Source organism: Mesoplodon densirostris, chromosome 3 (genome assembly GCF_025265405.1).
Source record: "Mesoplodon densirostris isolate mMesDen1 chromosome 3, mMesDen1 primary haplotype, whole genome shotgun sequence".
NCBI lineage: Eukaryota > Metazoa > Chordata > Mammalia > Artiodactyla > Ziphiidae > Mesoplodon > Mesoplodon densirostris.
This window is the reverse complement of record NC_082663.1, coordinates 93,264,154-93,285,588: the sequence shown is the minus strand read 5'-3', so window position 1 is coordinate 93,285,588 and position 21,435 is coordinate 93,264,154. Positions and strand designations below refer to the sequence as shown.

Genomic DNA, 21,435 nt, shown 5'->3' with positions numbered 1-21,435 from the left:
AGTGGATTTGCTACTGTGAGAGCGAGGAACTGCAATTGCGCTTGCCTCAAAGACTCAGGAGTCCAGTCCCGGTCAGGAAATAAAGTTCTGAGCCGCTTTGATGTGCTTCCACTCCACCCTCCTCCCTAACGCGGGTCATTCGTCTCAGCCAAGGAAAGACCACCTTGCCTGAATTGAACCAAACGCACCACACGTGGGAGCCTGCGGCCGACTCAGTACTCCGATGAGCTCCCCGGCCCCACCAATTTACTCACATCAGATTAAGTTCAGCTGGGATCCCCATGTATTTTGCCGACTACGAAAGGTTATGTGGTACATACATTGGAGGAAGGGGAGTGGGAATGGACAGGGCACCCAGACCACGGAGAGTAAAAACGCCTTGGCGACGCGGTGAGAGCCTGTTTCTTTTTTAAGCCGCTCGTCTCAGACTGAAATAACAAGCCAGTTCAGGTCATTTCCTGAGTAGCACAACAAGTTAAAACAAGATCCAGAAAATCTATTTATCTTTAATTGTGCCGCCTCCAGACTGGGAGCGCGAGGCGGGTGGCGTGTAGAAAAGTGGGAGACGGGGAGGGAGGGGGATTTGTCGCAAAGCAAATGCCTAAGAAACCAGAGCTCCCGACCTCAGCTGCTTCTTACCTCACTCAGCTCGGCCGAGTTGTCGTTTCCATATTTCATGGCAACTCCAGAATTCATGACTGCACTTTTCAGAGCCGAGCTCCTCCTCCTCCAGGTCTCGGCGCTTACGAGTTGGGTTTAACAGGCTGGATATCCACTGCTTGGTCCCCTCTGGCACATTTTAGTCTAGACAGCCATTTTCACCCAGGACAGTGGTGAAGCCCACACGAAGGATGCAGGCACTCCGAAAAGGAACAGAGCCGGCTCGCGTTTCACGGACGAGCCATTGCTGCAGAAGGCTGGGCGGCGAGGCGCGCTCGCAGCGGCCGGGCCGGCGCGGGGACCCGAGGCAGTGCCACGCTCAGCGCCGCCTCGCGTCTCCTATGGTGCCTCGCCGCCCCCCATGACCAGGCTGGAGGGCAACCCCGGCAGGATCCGGCCTCCCTGGAGGGCTTCACGAAGAAACCAGGGCGGCGGGGCGAGGAAAACCCGCGTCTCGGGTTCCGGGGAGGAAAAGCCAGCTAAGAGAGCGCCAGAGCGCGGCTGCACTTCACGCTGAAGTTTCCCGTTTGAATCCTCGGGAGTTTTAAGTGCTCTGATTGAATACAGCTGTCTAGCTGCTGGCTACGGGGTGAGCGGAGGAGGCGGGGCCAGAAAGAGAAAAGGCTGGGGGAGGGGTGGGAGGGAGGAGGCCGAGCAGAGGAGACCTCGCCGGGAGAGCAGGCATCCTTCCAGCTCCCTGCGATAGTAATTACAGGACCCAGGTCCAGGAGCGAAGAAACAGGAAAAGCCACCTGAGTAATTGTGCAGAAAAATTTAAAAACAAAACCAAAAAAACTTCCCTCCTAGTAGCCACTTTCCATAATTTAAGAAGGTCAAGACAAATCTTAACACTGTACATCAGGCAGCGCTGTGCACTTCTCATGGTACATTAAGATTTTACAAGATTGTGGGGCTGTCATTTTCCCTGATCAGTCTAAAGTCGACACTGAGGATGTAAATTCACCGTCAAACTCCCCCCACCCACACCCCAGGCAGATTACAATTACTGCATATTCTTAATAAAGATTAAGATGCTCCATCACACGAAAGGCCCAAATTTCCCATCCTCTCAAACCCTCAGTCCTTAAAAATATTACATTTCCCATCCACTTCAACCCTCAGACCTTCCTTAGAAATCTTACAGCTCACCTGAGCAGAGCTAGATTTGTATTTTTGGGGTTTGGAGTATGAATCAGGAAAGATTCAAGAGGCTGTTAAATTCAGTGGACTCCTGGAATCAGAGCTCCCTTGCAGCCTTGAGGTTCTCTGAGGTAAAAACATCCCTCTGTGTGTGGTAGGGTGGGAGGAGAGAGCTAGAATTTTTCCCTCCATAAAGGTTAAAGTCCCACTGAACTTGAGATGCACTGAAAAATATTCTGATCCTTTAACAGTAGGTCTGCAGGATTGCTTTAAATGCCTCATCAGTCACTTTCTACACAATGGGAACAAAATGTCTCCATCCCCAGTGACAGACCTTGGCACTTCCTGAAGCCTTCTATGAAAAAGCCATTAATTTCCAAGGCTGCTTTTTTTTTTTTAAATGAAGTAGGATATTTATTTTGCTCTTTAAGAAGAAGGACAAAGCTTGACCATTTGCATAGATCTTCTTACTCGTATGCCTTCCTGCTGAGTTCATTCATTGCCTGATGAAGGCTCTACTGCGATGAGGAAGAGTTGGCAGCTTTTTTGGAGCACTGGTCCCAAGTTCTGGGGCACTGCCAGACTAGAGCACATTAGGAGAAGCTCTTCAGTATGGGGAGGGTTTGGGAAGCCACATTATTTTACATATTTAATTCATTAAAAACTGTTGAGAACTGTGGGCTTGAAAATGGAGATGGTGGTGAAAGAATATAAAAATATAAAGAAGACTCAAGCATCAACCCTGCCCATAAGGTGTTTATAGTCTCATAAACAGAAATGACTATTCTAAATATAAATGGATACTTGCCATAAAAGCAGAACAAATTAAGACCTACAGCAGTTCAGAGGTGGGAAATAGGATTTTGGCTGGGTTGGGTGGGAGGAGAAGACTGTGAAGGACTCTTAAAGAGGCAGCATGAGTTGATATTTGGAGAATGGCTGAGCCCAGCAGAGATGGGGAGTGAGGAGAAGGTATCCCATGATGTGGGCCCACTGTGAGAGAAAGTGTGGGTGGAGACTGGAATGTGCAAAGCATGTGTGGGGAATGGGAGATATTCCATTCTGGAATGGAACCTGGATTAGATAAGTGAGTTGAAGCCAGATCATGGACAGTTTCGAGTGCCAGGCTAAAGAAATGGGCCTTCCGATTGGCAATGGAAAAAAAAAAAAAAAAAAAAGCCTCTAAAGGTTTTCAAGCAAAGAAATAATAGGATCAGAGCTGTGCCTTCTTAGACATTCCAGTGGATTTGTATCACACTCATGAGTAACTAACATGAAGTCAAGTAGACTAGTATTGAGTGTGATTCTGGTGTTTAAAGAAACATATTTTTCATACTAGATGGCCCTTAAAAACCAAGCAGATGACTTCATCTGGTGTTCAACCAAAAGAAAAGTGATCTGTTCCAAGAGTGGAGGAAAAATTGGCAGTACTGAACTTATTAAGAAGGAATATGTCTGCAGATTCTACTTTATGGACAGTATAAGGCATTTTCAAGAGCAGTGTTGATTATATGGGATTTTCTTAAACAATGACTTTAATACTTAATCCCCACATAAGCTGGAACTCCACTACAATCTGGCATCTAAATGTGGTAAACTGGAAGTAGGAAATAGACATGCCAATTGGACTATCCCAACAATCCAGCAAGAGGCTAAAAAGGCCTGAATTGAGTTGGGACAATGGAAAAGAACCAGAGGTTCCTTTAAGATGTAAGAGGTTCTAATAGAAAGATAGTAAACAGAAACTGTAGTGGAAAGAAGAGAGCTTAAAAATGACTTGTAGATCTAGAACTTGACTGACTGGGGTTTTCAACAATGTTCTCTATAAAAATACGTATTCCAGAGAAGAAATAGGTTAAGGAGGAAACTACATTTGGGATTTTTTTTTTTTTTTTTTTTTTTTTTTGTGGTACGTGGGCTTCTCACTGTTGTGGCCTCTCCCGTTGTGGAGCACAGGCTCCGGACGTGCAGGCTCAGCGGCCAGGGCTCACGGGCCCAGCCGCTGCGCGGCATGTGGGATCTTCCCGGACCAGGGCATGAACCCGTGTCCCCTGCATCGGCAGGCGGACTCTCAACCACTGCGCCACCAGGGAAGCCCATTTGGGATATTGTATGTTTGAAGTGGCATCTTTGTAAGTTTGAGGTGGCATATTCAAGTGGAAATGTTTAGAAGGAAGCTTGAAATGGAGCTATAGAGGTAAGTCAAGGTTGTGATGGAGATGGAGGTTTGGGGTAACTCCTATTAGAATTATAAATAAAACCATGGAAACAGGTAAGGTTGCCAAAGAAGATAGGACAGAGAAAAGAGAAGTGCTCTGAGGACATTATCTTAAGGAACATCTTTTTCATGGAGGGAAAAGAATAAAAGAAGAAATGGTAGGAAAGGCCAGTTAAAGAAACAGGAAGATAACCAGGGGGACTCTGAGTCTGGGAGCCTAAGGGAGATGTCAAGACAGAAGGGAAAGCATCAATATTACATGCTATAGAGGCGGGAGAAGCCTGAAGACTGATAAAAGAGCACCTCTAAGACATTAATGTCCTTCAAAGATAAATCTCGGGCTTCCCTGGTGGCGCAGTGGTTGAGAGTCCGCCTGCTGATGCAGGGGACACGGGTTCATGCCCAGGTCCGGGAAGATCCCACGTGCCGTGGAGCGGCTGGGCCCATGAGCCATGGCTGCTGAGCCTGTGCATCCGGAGCCTGTTGCTCCACAATGGGAGAGGCCACAGCAATGAGAGGCCCGTATACCACAAAAAAAAGAAAAAAGATAAATCTCTACACAAGGAATGAAGAGGAACTAGGAGTAGTAACCATGTACTACTCTTTCCATAAATTTGATGGTGACTGCAAATTGAGAGATGGGAGAGTTTCTTCAGGTAGGTAAGCAATGTTGAGTAGAGGGTAGAATGACAGTATTTGTAGTCTGGGGCTAAAGGAAAACCTGAGGATACAGAGGAAAGGAAGATGGAGCAAAGTTCTTGAAAAAGGAGGGAAGGAAAGGGCCAAGGACAAAAATAATGAGCTTAGCTTTGGAGTAGGCTTGGAGAGGAGGAGAATTCAGATGCTCTTTCCAAGGAGGCCAGGAATAGTTGGGAGAGCTGGAGAATTTATAGACTAGAAAAGAGAAGACTTCAGAGATACACGGTAACTAACAGCATTTGTTTGAAGAGCCATCCAACTTCCTCTGTGTGATTGTGGAGGGGTAATGAAGACTAATGAGAACTTATCATCAAATTTTCACTTAGTAACAGGAAGACCACAGAACTATCTGTCAGTGCAAGGAGAACAGAGTAGTTGTGCTCCCCTTCCCTGAAATTGTTCAAGCCGTGGTTCAAGGCTGGCAGAACACACTGAAAGCCAGTGGTATAGAGAGTAGAGCTTCATGCAATCAGGGAGAGTCCAAATCAGTTTTCTTCCAATCTAAGATTCCATGAAATGAAGATTTTTTTTTTTTTGCATAGTTTAAATGTTTTGTGGTTTTCTTCCACCTCTTAGTTAGTTAGGAATCAGGCTGGGAATATCTACTATCAAGACAGCTAAGATATTGCGGTAGACAAGAATGAAACTGGGTCAACGTCCTAAGTACGTTAGGAATGCAAGGAACCCCTCAGCATGTGGTGTCAGCACACCAAAGGAGAATGAAAACCCACGTGCATTTCCAATATTATGAGAAAGAGGTCGCAAGATTAGTGTTCACTGTAGTTTACCAAGTACGTAACTGCATGCCTGCAAATCCTTTCATACTGTGGCTGCCTCAGCGTGACCCCTCTAGAAGAGCTTCTCCAAGTCCTGCTTCAACAGAGCGCAAGCCCCTGTCCACAGAGGTGTGGACCGGTGGCAGGGGAATTTATCAAGATGTGGGAGCAGGTCGGGTGAAGGAGGAAAACCTGTCTTCCAATTTGGCAAATACCTGGGTTCCCCTTATTTCTGGCCTTGTCTTCCCAAGAGGTTAATCTCTTCGCGTCTGGTTTCTGGGAGAAGAGGAGGCAGAGGTAGTTTCAGGAGCATTTCTGGGAAAGCAGAAGTCGCAGTTTGCATGAGTGGATGGGTCTGTGCACCGATCACATGCTGTAGCGCACTAGCATTGCCTTTCTGCTGTCAGGGGCAGGCTGGCCCCTCTATGTATGGCTGCTGACCTCAGTGAATTTCTACACAGTAGGGATTCTATTCCAGGTCTTCTCTGTACCCTACATTGGTAATGAACATCAGATTCACTGAAGCAATCTTGGGTAAAAGTCTTGAACCTCCGGCATTAAGGAAATTGAACTTTGGGGCTGGCTGACCTAAGCCCTCATCTCTACCCCTAGGGGGTCCAAGCCAGCCTTGCCCATCGCATGAGTCCACTGTGCTGAGTCACACTGTCCCCCTCCAGCCCACACAAGGAAACAAACTCCAAAATTGCCCCCTTCCCCCTTGACTCTCTTAAGCTAAACCCAACTCAGATACCTCAGATTTTAGGAAGAAGGCAGCCTAGTTAAGCTACTTCACACGAAGGTGAAAAATACTCATAATCTTCTCAACCAAGCCCAAAGTATTTGCATTGTAAAAGAGGATGCTTTGAAATAGTGCGAAATTGGTGGTATTTCCTGAAGAAGAAAGTGACTTTTCAGAGGAAAGAGGGATTTCAGAACCCTGTGGAGATGCAGGAAGTCCCAATCCTCTGAGTCCTTGACAGTCATAAAAGTCAGGGAGCCCTCAAAGTATACACTCAAAAGAATTTCCTGCCCTAAATCTATAAGCCCACCCCCGTAAGTCCAGAAATGATCTCCGTAACCCAACTCCTGTGGCCGTCTGTTCAGGCACCAAGCCAGGTGCAGAGAGCCAGGACTGAGTCCCTGGCTGTGAGCCACCAGCCAGCCTCAGTGGTCTACCCTATCAGACATCATTTGCTCCAGGTGCCACAACATAAAGCATTCAGGAAGCACTGCACTAGACGAGCTTGGCCTTGGTCTCTGTGTCCTCAGAGAACAATGTTAAAAACAATCACCTAGCTCGTCCCTGCGTTCCACTTATATCGGTGAGGATGTGCAGCAAGTTTGTGGTATTGATTCAAAAAAGAAAAGCACCTCCTGTGTGCCAGACACTGTGCTGTGCCTTGGGATCCAGTGGTGTATGGGACAGGAAAAATCCTTGCTCTTACAAAGCTAGCATTCTTGGTGGAAAATGATTAATAAACAAATAAAGAAGATAGCTATAGTTTGTTATGGATGCTATAAAGGAATTAAACAGGAGCTACAATGAGGGAGAGCAGTCCCCTTAAATGAAGCAGTCAGAGAAGGCCTTGATGAGATGACATTTCAGCATGAAGGTCAAGAAGGAGCCCACTAGGCAGAAAGTGGGGGAAGATGGCCAGGCAGAAGGATGAGCAAGTGCAAAAGTCCTGCGGCAGAAAAGGGCTTGACCCTTTCCCATAAACTTCTTTTTAATTTAATTTAAATTTCAACAAAAAAGTAGACACTATGATGGAACATGACCAAAAAATGATGGAGGAGCCCATGCAGTGTGTGTGTTGGCCATAGATTTCATTCTGAGTGCATAAAGATGCCACAGGAAGGTTTTAAGCAGGGCAGAGATATGATCCAATTTATGTTTCTTTGTTTGTTGTTTTTTTGTGTGTGTGTGGTACGCGGGCCTCTCACTCTTGTGGCCTCTCCCGTTGTGGAGCACAGGCTCCGGACGCGCAGGCTCAGCGGCCGTGGCTCACGGGCCCAGCCGCTCTGCGGCATGTGGGATCTTCCCAGACCGGGGCACGAACCCGTGTCCCCTGCATCGGCAGGCGGACTCTCAACCACTGTGCCACCAGGGAAGCCCCAATTTATGTTTTTAAAAAGTAAATCTAGGGACTTTCCTGGTGGTCCAGTGATTAAGACTTCACCTTCCAGTACAGGGGGTGTGGGTTCCATCCCTGGTTGCAGAGTTAAGATCCTACATGCCTCGTGGCCAAAAAACCAAAATATATCCAACAGCAGCAATATTGTAACAAATTCAATAGAAGACTTTAAAAATGGTCCACATCAAAAAAAAAATCTTTAAAAAAAATGGTAAATCTATTCCTATACAAACTTTACCACTAGGTAACCTAAAAAGTAGACAAAGGAAAGTTCCTCATTTACATGAGTATTCCTGCAAATAAATGAAGAATTGATACAATTAGAATATCTCTATTTTGCAACCTCTAATGAATTAACAGATTAGGCATAAAGCACAATGGCTACTAACATCACAAAAAGACATGCAATTAAACACATGACTTCTGATGGAAGAATACAATACCACCAATGAAGCCATCTTAGTAGTTTTTAACATTAAGGAACATGTTACGTTAGCCACAGAGATGCAATCAGCAAAATCTAGACTATAACTCTACAGGGCAAACAATCTGGTTTTTTAAACATGTAAATTGAAAGGGGGAGAAAAAAGCACGTGAAGGAGTGAGATATCAATGGAAGGGGAACCCCAGAGACACATCAACCAGTTGCAATATGTGCTCCTTATTGGGATCTTGATTCAAATAACCTGACTGTAAAACATTATACTTTATGAGACATTCAGAAATATACTTTTTGAATATTTGATGCTATTTTAAATTATTAATGTTTAAGGATATGTTAATGACCTTGTGGTAATTTATAGATATATATTGAAATATTTAGGGGTGAAATGATATGATGTCTGGGATTTGTGTCAAAATCCTAGAGGAGTCAAGGAAATCAATGGGGTTTTCAGTGAAACAGACTGCCATGAATTGATAACTGCTAAAGCTGGGTGACAGGTGTAGCTCATGCTACTCTCTCTCTGTCCACTTGTGTATGTTTGAGAATCTTCATAATAAAAAGCCAAAAAAGGACAATTTTACCTTTATGTAGAGAATGGGTTGTAGCATCATAAATGTAGTCGAGCAAGGAAACTTGTTAAAAGCTATTATAGTTGTAAGAAGATGCCTGTGGCTTGAAACTCAGTAAAATCAATGAAGACGGTAAGAAATGGATGAACTTGAGATATATTATTTAGGTAAAACTGACCCCAACTTGGTGAATAATTGGATGTAGGTAATGAGACAGAGAGAGGAATCAGGATGACCATCAGTTTGGGAGTTGAACAATTGGGTGTGGGGAAGGACTGGGTTTGGGGGAATCAATGCTTCCACTTTAGACACATTAAATTGGAGATTCCTATTTAACATTTAAGAGGATGCCAACAGCAGTTGGATAAATGAGTTTGGGGTTCAGGGGAGAGTCAGGCTAGACAAATGGATTTGGAAGTCATCAGCATATAGACTATAGTGGATATTGAAAGCCACAAGAACACATGAGGTCACCTAGGGAGAGAGTGAGTAAAAAGATGCAGTCCCAGGACTTATCATTGAGATGCTCCAATATTTCCAGAGGATAGAGGAAGAGAATCCAGCAAGGAAGTTCAAGAAAAAGTAACCAGTGACAAGAGCAAAACTGAAGATATGACATCATAGATACCAAGAGACCAGTGTGTCAAGGAGAGTTGCAACCTATGTAGAATGCTGCTGAGAGTTCAAGAAAGTGACAACAAAGAAGCGTCCTTTGGTAATGGAGGTACTGGGGACCTTGAGAGGAGCAATTTCATTAAGTGGTGGCGATGGATAGAAGCTAGATTAGTGTGGATTGAATAGTGACTAGGAAGTGAAAAAGTTGAAAGAGTACATGGAGGTAACTTTTGAGAAGCATGTTGCCCAAAGCCTTACTACTACTGAACAATCTGATGAGACCTTGAACCAGTCCTAACTTCTACTTCTGAACTTTTCTCCCTTTACTATGCCCCTTCAGTCAAGTTATCTTGGAATCCCTTGGCCGGGATTAGAGACTCTGAGTTGTTAGCACAGTGGACCCCTCCCTAAACTGATAACTGTTCCATCATGCTGGGTCTTCACCTTACTGTTTATGAAATCAGCTATATCACTTTTAGACCCAATGACTTACTGCTGTGAAATAGATGGACTGCAGTAGATAATCTGTGTTTGAAATTTGCTAAGAAAAACCCACACACCTATGGTCAATTAATCTTCGACAAAGTAGCCAAGAATATACAATGGGAAAAAGACAGTCTCTTCAGCAAGTGGTGTCGGGAAAGTTGGAGAGCCGCATGTAAATCAATGAAGTTAGAACACACCCTCACACCATACACAAAAATAAACTCAAAATGGCTTAAAGACTTAAACATAAGACATGACACCATAAAAATCCTACAAGAGATCATAGGCAAAACATTCTCTGACATAAATCATACCAAAGTTTAGGTCAGTCTCCCCAGGCAATAGAAATAAAAACAAAAATAAACAAATGGGACCTAATCAAACGTATAAGCTTTTGTACAGCAAAGGAAACCATAAACAAAATGAAAAGATAACCTACAGTCTGGGAGAAAATATTTGCAAACAATACAACTGACAAGGGCTTAATTTCCAAAATATACAAACAGCTTTTCAACTCAATAAAACAAACAACCCAATCAAAAATGGGCAGAAAACCTAAATAGATATTTCTCCACAGAAGACATACAGATGGCCAATGCGCACATGAAAAGATGCTCAACATTGCTAATTATTAGAGAAATGCAAATCAAAACTACAGTGGGTATCACCTCACACCAGTCAGAATGGCCATCATTAAAAAGTCTACAAATAACAAATGCTGAAGAGGGTGTAGAGAAAAGGGAACCCTCTTGCACTGTTGGTGGGAATGTAAATTGATACAGCCACTATGGAGAACAGTATGGTGGTCCCTCAAAAAACTAAAAATAGAATTACCATATGATCCAGCAATCCCACTTCTGGGTATATATCCAGACAAAGCTATAATTCAAAAAGATACATGCACCCCTATGTTCATAGCAACACTATTCATAATAGCCAAAACATGGAAACAACCTAAATGTCCATTGACAGGTGAATGGATAAAGAAGATATGGTATATACATACAATGGAATACTACTCAGCCATAAGAAAGAATGAAATAATGCCATTTGCAGCAACATGGATAGAACCAGAGATTATCATACTAAATGAAGTAAGTCAGAAAGAGGAAGACACGTTCCATATGATATCACTTACATGTGGAATCTAAAATATGACACAAATGAACATATGTGAGAAACAGAAACAGATTCACAGACATAGAGAACAGACTTGTAGTTGCCAAAGGGGAGGGGAGGTGGGGGATGGATGGAGTGGGAGTTTGGGATTAGCAGATGCAAACTATTATATATAGAACAGATAAACAACAAGGTCCTACTGTATAGCACAGGGAAGTATATTCAATATCATCCTGTGATAAACCGTAAGAGAAAAGAACATAAAAAAGAATGTATATATATATATGTATAACTGAGTCACTTTGCTGTACAGCAGAAATTAACACAACATTGTAAATCAACTATACTTCAATTAAAAAAAGAAAAAAATTTGCTAAGAAAGGAAATACTTGAGAACTTTTTCCAGATTAAACCTCACACACAGAACAAACAAAAATCCAGCCTTCTCAACTACAAATATAACTCAAGCACAGAAAGCACCCCTGTAGTGTGTGTCGTCTCATTAATTACATTCACAGACTGTCTCACACCCGCCTAGGCATTCTACTAACCTAGAATCATTTGGCATCAAGATCCCTGACATCATCAGTGGGGAATTCCTAGTTGAGATTCACAACCACATGCACGCATCATGTGATGCTTCCAAAACTTCTTCGCTGTCTGATAAGATGTTTTGGAGTCCAAAACTTAGTATCTGTGTCATCTTGCTTTAAATATTCAGAATATTTTTTAAAAATCTTTACTTATTTGTTAAGTTTCTTTAAACTATATCAAATTCTCTATGGAAAGGAAAAATAATCAGGGGAGATTAGGGATTTGGAAATCCAAGGAAGTAAATAAAAAGTCTTAAATCCTCCCAGGAGTACTTGCATATGGCCAGTCAGTCTCCTGGAGAGGAAAAAGAAAAAGAGATGCATGAAAATAGATGTAGTAAAATTTGGAGAAGTTGCTTAAATTAAATGAAATCCAAATGCCTGCCACTGTTATTTCTGGAGCCCTTTGGGAGGCTAAAACAACATCATTCCATTTCTCTTTTAGCTAGAATATGTTGCAGCAGCTGCCCAGAAGGGGCAAAGAGAGAATTAATATAATATAATGTCTCACAAACCTAATGACAAAGGAGGCAGTTCGCCTGGCATCATACCAAGCTGACAGATGAAGACGGAAGATCTGAGAGACAGGCTGGGGAAAGCCATCATCCTGGACTTGGAGTCCACTAAGTGCCACTGGCTGGGTGCTTTGGTAGAGATTTCCTATAGGGACACTCTGGGCCATGAGGAACAGGCTCTGCCTGTCTTGATAAGTCACCTTCCCTCTCCCAGCCATCCTCAATTGTTCTGCACAAGTGCCATGTGAGCTCAAACTTTCCCTTCAGAGCAAATGCTCTTTTTTTTTTTTTGCGGTACGTGGGCCTCTCACTGTTGTGGCCTCTCCCGTTGTGGAGCACAGGCTCTGGACGCACAGGCTCAGCGGCCATGGCTCACGGGCCCAGCCGCTCCGCGGCATGTGGGATCTTCCCGGACTGGGGCACGAACCCGTGTCCCCTGCATCGGCAGGCAGACTCTCAACCACTGCACCACCAGGGAAGCCCAGAGCAAATGCTCTTTAATTGGCATGTCCAGCCACGACCCTTACTTGTGCTCCAGTTCATGTTTTTTTATGTGACTACCAGACACTTTTAAGTCTTGTCATCACCATAAAGCATGTCTAAAACTAAACTTGTCATGTTCCACCAAAACCCAGGTTAAATTTCAGCTTGCACATTTCTGTAAATAGAATCACAGTTTCCAGTCAAGTAACTCTGGAGTCATTTTCAATTCCCTTCTCCTTCATCTCCTCTTCCAGGCATTTAGCCCTTTCTCCACTTTTCCTGATAGCAGCATCTTCCAGGCCTTATCTTTTTTTTTGGCCACGCCGTGCAGCTTACAGGATCTTAGTTCCCCGACCAGGGACTGAACCCAGGCCCAGGCAGTGAAAGCGCTGAGTCCTTACCACCAGAGAATTCCTGGGCCTTGTCTTTTTATACATTGCTAACTGCACTTAATGATATGACTCAACTCCAAGTCATTCTGCATACTCTAGCCCAGCTATTTTTCTCCAAAATACAGCTTTCTTTCATGTCATTGTACAAGTAAATCTTTTTAAAGATATTTTATAAGCTTTATTGAAATACAGTTCATATACCATAAAATTCACCTTTGAACATGTCCAATTCTGTGGTTTTTAGTAATATTCAAAGAGTTGTGCAACCATCACCACTATCTACTTTAGAACATTTTCATCACCCCTCCCCCAAAGAAATCTATAGTCTTTAGTCATCATTCTCCATTTATCCCAACCACCAATTTACTTTGTGTCTATATGGATTTGCCCATTCTGAACAATTCATACAAATAAAATAAAACAATATGTTGCACTTTGTATCTGTCTTCTTTCACTTAGCATAATAATTTTCAAGGTTCAACCATGCTGTAGTATGTATCAGTATTTCTTTCCTTTTTATTGCCAAATAATATTCCATTGTATGGTTATACCACATTTTGTTTATCCATTTATCAGTTGATGGATATTTGTTTCCATTTTTTGGCCATTATGAATAACATAGCCATGAACACCTGTGAGCAGGTTTTTATATACATATGTTTTCAGTTCTCTTGGGTATATGCCTAGGGATGGAATTGCTTGGTAATTTGGTAACACTATGTTTAACATTTTGAGGAACTACCAAATTGTTTCCTAAATGACTGCACCATTTCATATTCCCACCAACAATACATGTAGGTTTCAATTTCTCTACATCCTTGCCTACACTTATTGTCTGTGTTTTGATCTTTCTCTTCTCCAAAATCCTTCAGCATTTCTGGCCTTGATGGCTCCATTAAAGGCTAAGCTGTATGATGGTGAACTCAATTAAATAAAGGGAAAACCAGGACTCATATGGCTGTGTCAGTATTAGAAAATGGAAACAATTCTGTTCAAGTCGGTAGATAACTGCCCCAAAACCAGGGAATGCCCACTCCCTGACCACTCCCTGCCCAGGCTGCACCATTCCTACCTCTAAAAACCCTCAGACCTTTCCACAGTTTAGCAGCCACAGGACTAACACTTGGCACAATCAAGGGCACTAGAACCTTTCTGCATTGTTATAGCTGGTCCCCGTTGTCAGGTATTTTGAGTATCACCCCCAGAGAAAAGAGGCCATATTTCTTTTTTTTTTTTTTTTTGCGGTACGCGGCCTCTCACTGTTGTGGCCTCTCCCATTGCAGAGCACAGGCTCTGGACGCACAGGCTCAGCGGCCATGGCTCACGGGCCCAGCCGCTCTGTGGCATGTGGGATCCTCCCGGACCGGGGCACGAACCCGTGTCCCCTGCATTGGCAGGCGGACTCTCAACCACTGCGCCACCAGGGGAGCCCAAGAGGTCATATTTCTTAAATGAAGACAGAATCAAAGAATAAAGTTATTATAGATACCCCATTATATGGTTCCATTAAACAATTATCATACTCTTAAAGGATTTCCTAACAGCATTTGAATCAGTATTCCCCAACCCCTTTACCACTCTCTGAATATGAAACCCACTGAATGTTCCAGTCCTGACAATGCCAATCTTCCTTTCCAACACAACTCCCTTCCTGCTTGTGTTTCATTCCTGTACTGATCTTTTTAAGATTTCATGTTCCAGAACTAACCAAAATATCTGACTTATTTTCCCAGTTATTAGGAACACAACTCTTTGAATCATCATCAGACTCCTCTTGGCCCTTCAGAGTCTGTTCTGTGGAATTCTATGGCACGTGAGAAGGTGTGCAAAGACCACTGTCCACACTAGTGAAAACTACCCTTATTTTTCCCTCACAGCCAAAATATTAAGATTTTCCCCCCTTTCTTCACACAGATGATGTTTAACTCTTTTCATTTCAAATTATTTTTCACACACCATTATCTGGCACCAATGATAGAGAGGGAAATGAATCTCATGGGACATGCAAGCTAACCCTAATATGCAAACACTTGTTATTTGGAGGAATTTGGAAGTCTGAAGAGCAAGAAATGGATAACAATTTTAAACTAATTTCTTTTACTTTTCTTAAGGCAGGGATCTACTTCAAAAGTGAACATCCCTCTAGAGTCTTGAGACAGTGGCATCAAATTAATGCCTTTTCATATTCAAGAAATATTTAGTTATCAACTACAACATTCACGCATCTTGCTAGGTACTAGCAATATAAGGGTGAAGAAAAACAGATGCCATCATTGCCCTCAGCCGATCCTAGAGTCACGTTGTGGTAGAACACAAAGATGGCCCCATCTTCACAACTCCTTGGAAACATGTCTTTGTCTGCAACTTTGCAGTGCCCTCCCACTCTGATTCTGGACTTGTCCAGGTGACTTAGCTTGGGCCACTAGAATAGGCCAGAAGTAATGGTGTGCCTGTGCCACTTCAAGAGCTCATTTGTGTCTCCTCTTGAGCATCTGCCACTAACAGGTGATCCCTGAGGCAGCCTTCTGGAGGATGACAGACATGTGAGCTGTTGTCCCAGTCACCCAAACTGAGGCTTAGATCAGTAGTCAGCCAGCTGATCCCCAGATATTTGAGCTAGCCCGGCCTCTACAGCCAAGAGCAACAGTTGCCCTGCCAACCTGCAGCTGACCCCAAATACATGAGCAATAAACACTTACTGTCGAGTGCCAATGAGATTCTGTGCTATTTCATTACACAGCATTATGTAGCAACAGATAACTGATGTATCACTTAATCATAAAAATGAACATAAGGGACTTCCCTGGTGGTCCAGTGGTAAAGAATCCACCTTTCAATGCAGGGGACGAGGGTTCAATCCCTGGTCAGGCAACTAAGATCCCACATGCTGCGGGGGCAACTAAGCCCACGTGCCACGACTACTGAGCCCATGCACCTCAACTAGAGAGCCTGCGTGCCACAAACTACAGAGCCCATGCACTCTGGAGCCCACGCGCCATAACTAGAGAGAGAAAACCTGCAGGCCGCAACTAGATAGAAGCCTGTGCACCACAACGAAGAGCCGGCATGCTGCAACTAAAAGCCGGCACAGCCAAAATAAATAAATAAATAAATAAATAAATAAATTTAAAAAATGAACATAAACTCACAAGCTGCCAGTATGAGCTCTTGAGGCAGGAGATAGAGGCTGAGCAGCTGGAGTTTGTCCCCTGTGGACAGATACTCCAAGAAGAAGAAGAGGAGGAGCTAAGCCCTGCCCAGATAAGAGACCACATATTTCTCATTCTCAAGGTCAAGGAGACCTTCCCAACTACACATGTGCAGAAAGGCTCCTTGGGGGTCAAAAAGGGAATGATGTCAACCTACCCATAGGCCTCTTCACTAGAATCCATCTTGGCCAAGAGATGTGTGCGCACACATGGGAGGACCCTGAGATGAACCAAATATGGACTCAGAACCAGGCAAAGCAAGATGACTGGCCAGAGGAAACCCAGAAGAAATGTCCCATATAAGTGATTCAAACTACCACGAGGGCGCGACTCTCTCTCTGAGCCCACCTGTGTGTCTATCCACCTGTACTCTTTTTCCTCCTAATAAACACTATACTTGTTTCACTACTTGCCGTCATTGTGGGAATTCACTTCTACAAAGCCGAAGGGCCAGGGCTTTGTCACTGGTCACTGGTCTAGTGGCTAGGATTCAGTGTTCTCACTGCGGCAGCCTGACATCAATCTCTGGCCGGGAACTGAAATCCTGCTTCAAGCCTCTGCAGGCCAAGGCCACCCGAGATCACTCTGAACAACATGAATACAGAAATATGAGAGCACATGAGAGCTAGATCTAGCCTAGACTGGGTGGGGAAGGGAGGTCAAAGAACACTTCTTTAAGGAAGACATGTGTGAGCTAAGATCTAAAGGATGCACAGAAGTTAACTAGGTGAAGAGTGGGGGGAAGAGTTGCTTAGGTCACTGGAGTGGCATGTGCAAAGGCCTTGCAGGGAAGGAGTACAGACTTTAAGTCACTGTAAGAAGACCAGTGTGGGGCTTCCCTGGTGGCGCAGTGTTTGAGAGTCCGCCTGCCGATGCCGGGGACGCGGGTTCGTGCCCCGGTCCGGGAGGATCCCACATGCCACGGAGCAGCTGGGCCCGTGAGCCATGGCCGCTGAGCCTGCACTTCCGGAGCCTGTGCTCCGCAACGGGAGAGGCCACAACAGTGAGAGACCCGCGTACCGCAAAAAAAAAAGAAGACCAGCGTGAGAGGCCAGAATGACAGGCAGTGACTGGAGCAAGCAAACAGCCTTATAGAACACATGAAGGGTTTGAGACTTGATCCAAACAACAGTGAGAACTACTGAGTGGTTATAAGATGGCAGTAACAGTGGTTCTTCTCATGTGCTTACCTAGCTGTGGAGTGGGTACAGGGTTTCTCACACAAACACCTTGTAATTTGCCCAATTTTTCAAGCTCACTCTAAAACAAGGATATCATTCATCCAGCCATTTATTCAATGAATGTTTATTAAGAGGCTCCAATTTAGAACGAACATATGATTCAGAGATTAAATGAATGAATGAGCCTGCACCAAGCAATCTAATAGGTACTGGAGAGACCCAGAGACAGGTCTCCTGTCCTTGATCTGCTCACAGTCTAGTAAGGGAGGTAGACATGAGAAAAAGACACCCCTTCTAGCCGGAAACATGAACAATGTGCTTTAGACGTGGAGAGAAGGAGTATCTAATTCTGTGAGGGCCAAATTACACACATTGGAAGTAAGATGAGCTTGAGGAGTTGGCAGTTCCGATTCCGACCTGAAAGCACCTGTCATACCTGACACTGATGGCTGAGTGGGTAGCTAGCTGGGCTGACAACAGGCTAGAAAGGGGAAGCAAACAAGGGGAGAGATCCAGCGTCCCTTCCTGTATGGAAGTCCATCTCCAAGTCACAGATCAGTTCAGAATTCAGCTATTTTCTTGCATTCCTATTGTTTTGGGATGTTCTTTGTGCATCCTCTAGTGGAAACCATAGTATGTGAGAAGATATCTATACTTCAAAACAGATATTTCAGATTCCCTCAAAGCTTGTGAAGAGGCCCATATAAGAATGTTCCCTTTTTTTTCGGGCTTCCCTGGTGGCGCAGTGGTTGAGAGTCCGCCTGCCAATGCGGGGCACATGGGTTCGTATCCTGGTCCGGGAGGATCCCACATGCCACGGAGCAGCTGGGCCCGTGAACCATGGCCGCTGAGCCTGTGCGTCCAGAGCCTGTGCTCCGCAGCAGGAGAGACCACAGCAGTGAGAGGCCCGCGTACCGCAAAAAAAAAAAAAAAAAAAAAATAGAATGTTCCATTTTTAATAAATTTATTTAATTTATTTGGCTGTATTGGGTCTTCGCTTCTGTGCGAGGGCTTTCTCTAGTTGCGGCAAGCGGGGGCCACTCTTCATCGCGGTGCGCGGGCCTCTCACTGTCGCGGCCTCTCTTGTTGCGGAGCACAGGCTCCAGACGCGCAGGCTCAGCAGTTGTGGCTCACGGGCCTAGTTGCTCCGCGGCATGTGGGATCCTCCCAGACCAGGGCTCGAACCTGTGTCCCCTGCATTGGCAGGCAGATTCTCAACCACTGCGCCACCAGGGAAGCCCAGGAGTGTTCCCTTTTTTAGAAAAAAAGATGAAATAAAATCAAAAGATCATGGAGCTTCATTTTGCTTTTAGCTGGCGTTTTAAAATGATACAATAGGCAAACAAAAGGCCATTTTCCCATTACAATATGGATGGACTTGAGAATGAAGGTTGGATAACTATAACTCCCTGTTCTAGAGATTTTTATGGGGACTCCGTTTTCCTGAAAAGTCCTGATTTATTCGTAATAGAAGGAGGGCACCTAAGTGCTGCTGGTGCCAGCAGTACCACCTGAGAGAACTGTTTTGCCCAGCCCCACACGGCACGCAACCAGATATTCTGAGTGGTGCTGAGTGCACATTTGCCACGGACCAGGAAAGAGCCTCACCAGGATTCTGAACTCTCCACATTCGGTCCCACTGGGCCATTATGTTCACTTCAACAGGTCAGTATGAAGATCCAGTTGGACCGTCTTAGTGCTCTTTCAAGGGTTTGGCTCATTTTCGCCTTTGCTGATGGCCTTTGATTCCCATATTCCCTTTGTTTGCAGATTTAATCTGCCAGTGAGCTTTGCTCTCCACCAAGCAATAAAAAACTTTTGTAAAGAAATACATTATAAGCTCTATTCAGTATTCATGTTCTTGGCACATAAAGTTGGCAATTCTTATTATTAGATAAGGCTCTTCTAAGGTGAGGATTAAAAGATGTTAAATTATAAATCCCAAATTCAGCTCTGGTGCTCTCATTCCTACATCCTCATCCCTGCCCGGAAATCCCCAATTCCTAACAATATCCATGTCAGCAAACTTTCCTTCAATAGCAGTTCCCAAAGGTACTGTCCCTTTTATTGTTAGAATTACAAGCATATTCTTCCTATGCTGAATACAATTATTTATCTAGTGGGTGCCCAACAACTTATAGGTATTTGGTTAAACCTTATGAAATTAGTGAATAGCAGCATCAATTTTAAATAGTTCAACTTAATACTAAGTCCTGTGGCACAAAGCCAGTTTAGAAGGTCAAATTTGAAGTATGTAAGTTATTTTGATAGCATCCAGAGAGGTCAAATGCTCTTCATTTGACCTTTTGAAAAAATGACAGAAGATTGATTGGGATGATTGGATTCTTTCTCCTTGTAAAGTACCCAGACACTGCTGGGCACAAAGCAGATTCTTAGAAGATGTTTCTTCTACTAAGTAGGAGAATCTATTTAACATTAGTCATATTTACAATTGAAAGGGTATAGAGGTAACTTGAGAACATTGCTTAAAGCCCTTTGCATTGCTAACTGAATTAAAATAACAGTAACAAATAACAAGAACCAAGGAAAAGATAAATTTACAGGCCTCATCTGCAAGCAAAGGCAACTACCTACTCTTGATGGAAATGAATTCTCATAAGAGTTGAATATTGTCCTAGAGCTCATTTATATTTCTGTCATGATTCAATAAGTTCCAAGAGTGAAACTACATTTCACATGGCCCACGTGAGCCCTGGCACATCTAATCTACAATCTCTGCTTTTAATTTACATCTGAAAAATGAATGAATGAGCAACTACAGGGATATAAAAGGCAGGGTCACATAAACACAGTGCATAATTCTATTACACCTGATACCCAGCTCTGAACAAATAAACTCCATTACATGTGCTGGCTTTGTATCAAAGAGGGTACACCAAACTGCTTTCTCATCCCATGGCAGATATGCGAAATCTGTCAAATAATAGCATTCGGCCCAACCCACTGCCTTCATCATATATATATATATATATATATATATATATACATATATTTTTTTTCCCTAAAACCAAGTTTCATTTTAATAGCATTCCTTTTTAACTTAAGCAAAGCAAAATGGAAATAACACTGGAACAGATGCAAGAGTATGGTGAAAATGTCTTCTTGGACAAAGCTATTTTAATGAAAGCAACACTCCATGCAGTCTCCCTGATTCCTCCTCAGTATTCAACCATCCAAATTAGATTCACTTCACTGGCTGTCTTCATCAGATTTCATGAAACTGGGGACTATCCAAAAGAAATAAAAGGTGAGGGTTTTCCTTAAAGTGGGGTGCTAGGTTTTGAACACAAACATTCAGATTAAGTGAAGGAAATTGATTAAACCCACAATTCAAGATAATGATGAACTGAATGCTGGCACTCAGCTGCCTGACACACTTTAGCATGTGAATTAAATTTTCTGTTAGCTAACCCACTTAAAAAAAAACTGTATTCAGACATCTCCCTTCAGGGAATTGGCCGTATGTGGAATTAACAGACCCTTGGGTCAACATGGAGCTTGGCTTGCAATTTCTGAGTTTGCTGGAAAAGTGAGTTTATTGCACTATATTAAAATGGACACTGGGAGACTTATTTGAACATATGACACTCTAATGGGCATGTCTATTTAATCATATGTGCCATCACTCAAATATATACAGGTGTACCAGCAGTTACTTTCATGAGCGATAATACCAAAAAGGGATGTGTACGGCCAGATGCTAAGGAAGGCACTTCAAATAAGGGGGTGACTTCATGTGGCAGTGATAGGGAAAGAGCTGTCATGATGTATGACATGAATCCTCCTAAGCACATTCACAACTCTGTAGCAAAATGTTTTCCATAAAACCTTCATTCCACAAATAGAATTAAAAAATGAGATGGTAGCATATGGTCATGTAAATTTTAATTCAAGCCACATGTCTTCAACAATGCCAGTGTGGATGGGCTAAAGATGATACAAATGGGGAAAGGTATACTATTAAGTTGGCTACCTCACAACATCCAGATGACCCAGAAATTCCAGAGCCACTTTGTCACTATCCAAAGGAAAAATATGATCAGAATCTAATTTCAACCTTCTTATTCACAGCCTATAGACATAAGATTTTACATAGCTTAAATATCACAAGATACATAGGGATACCTAAGTGCTTTATAAATCACATAAGGACAAACGGGAAGCAAACCAATTATAAAG

The 21,435-nt window shown here is 43.4% G+C and overlaps 1 protein-coding gene across 2 annotated transcripts in view; it reads right to left on the bottom strand.

Moving 5' to 3' along the window:
• Nucleotides 1-1,234, bottom strand: part of MCC (MCC regulator of WNT signaling pathway) — a 275,062-nt gene extending 273,828 nt beyond the window's left edge. For both annotated transcript variants that reach the window (XM_060093238.1, XM_060093239.1), the window contains exon 1: nucleotides 640-1,234. In XM_060093238.1, coding sequence (XP_059949221.1) covers nucleotides 640-696 — 57 coding nt within the window. In that variant the 5' untranslated portion in view covers nucleotides 697-1,234. The remainder of the gene's footprint in view (nucleotides 1-639) is intronic.
• Between the last annotated feature and the right edge of the window lie 20,201 nt (nucleotides 1,235-21,435).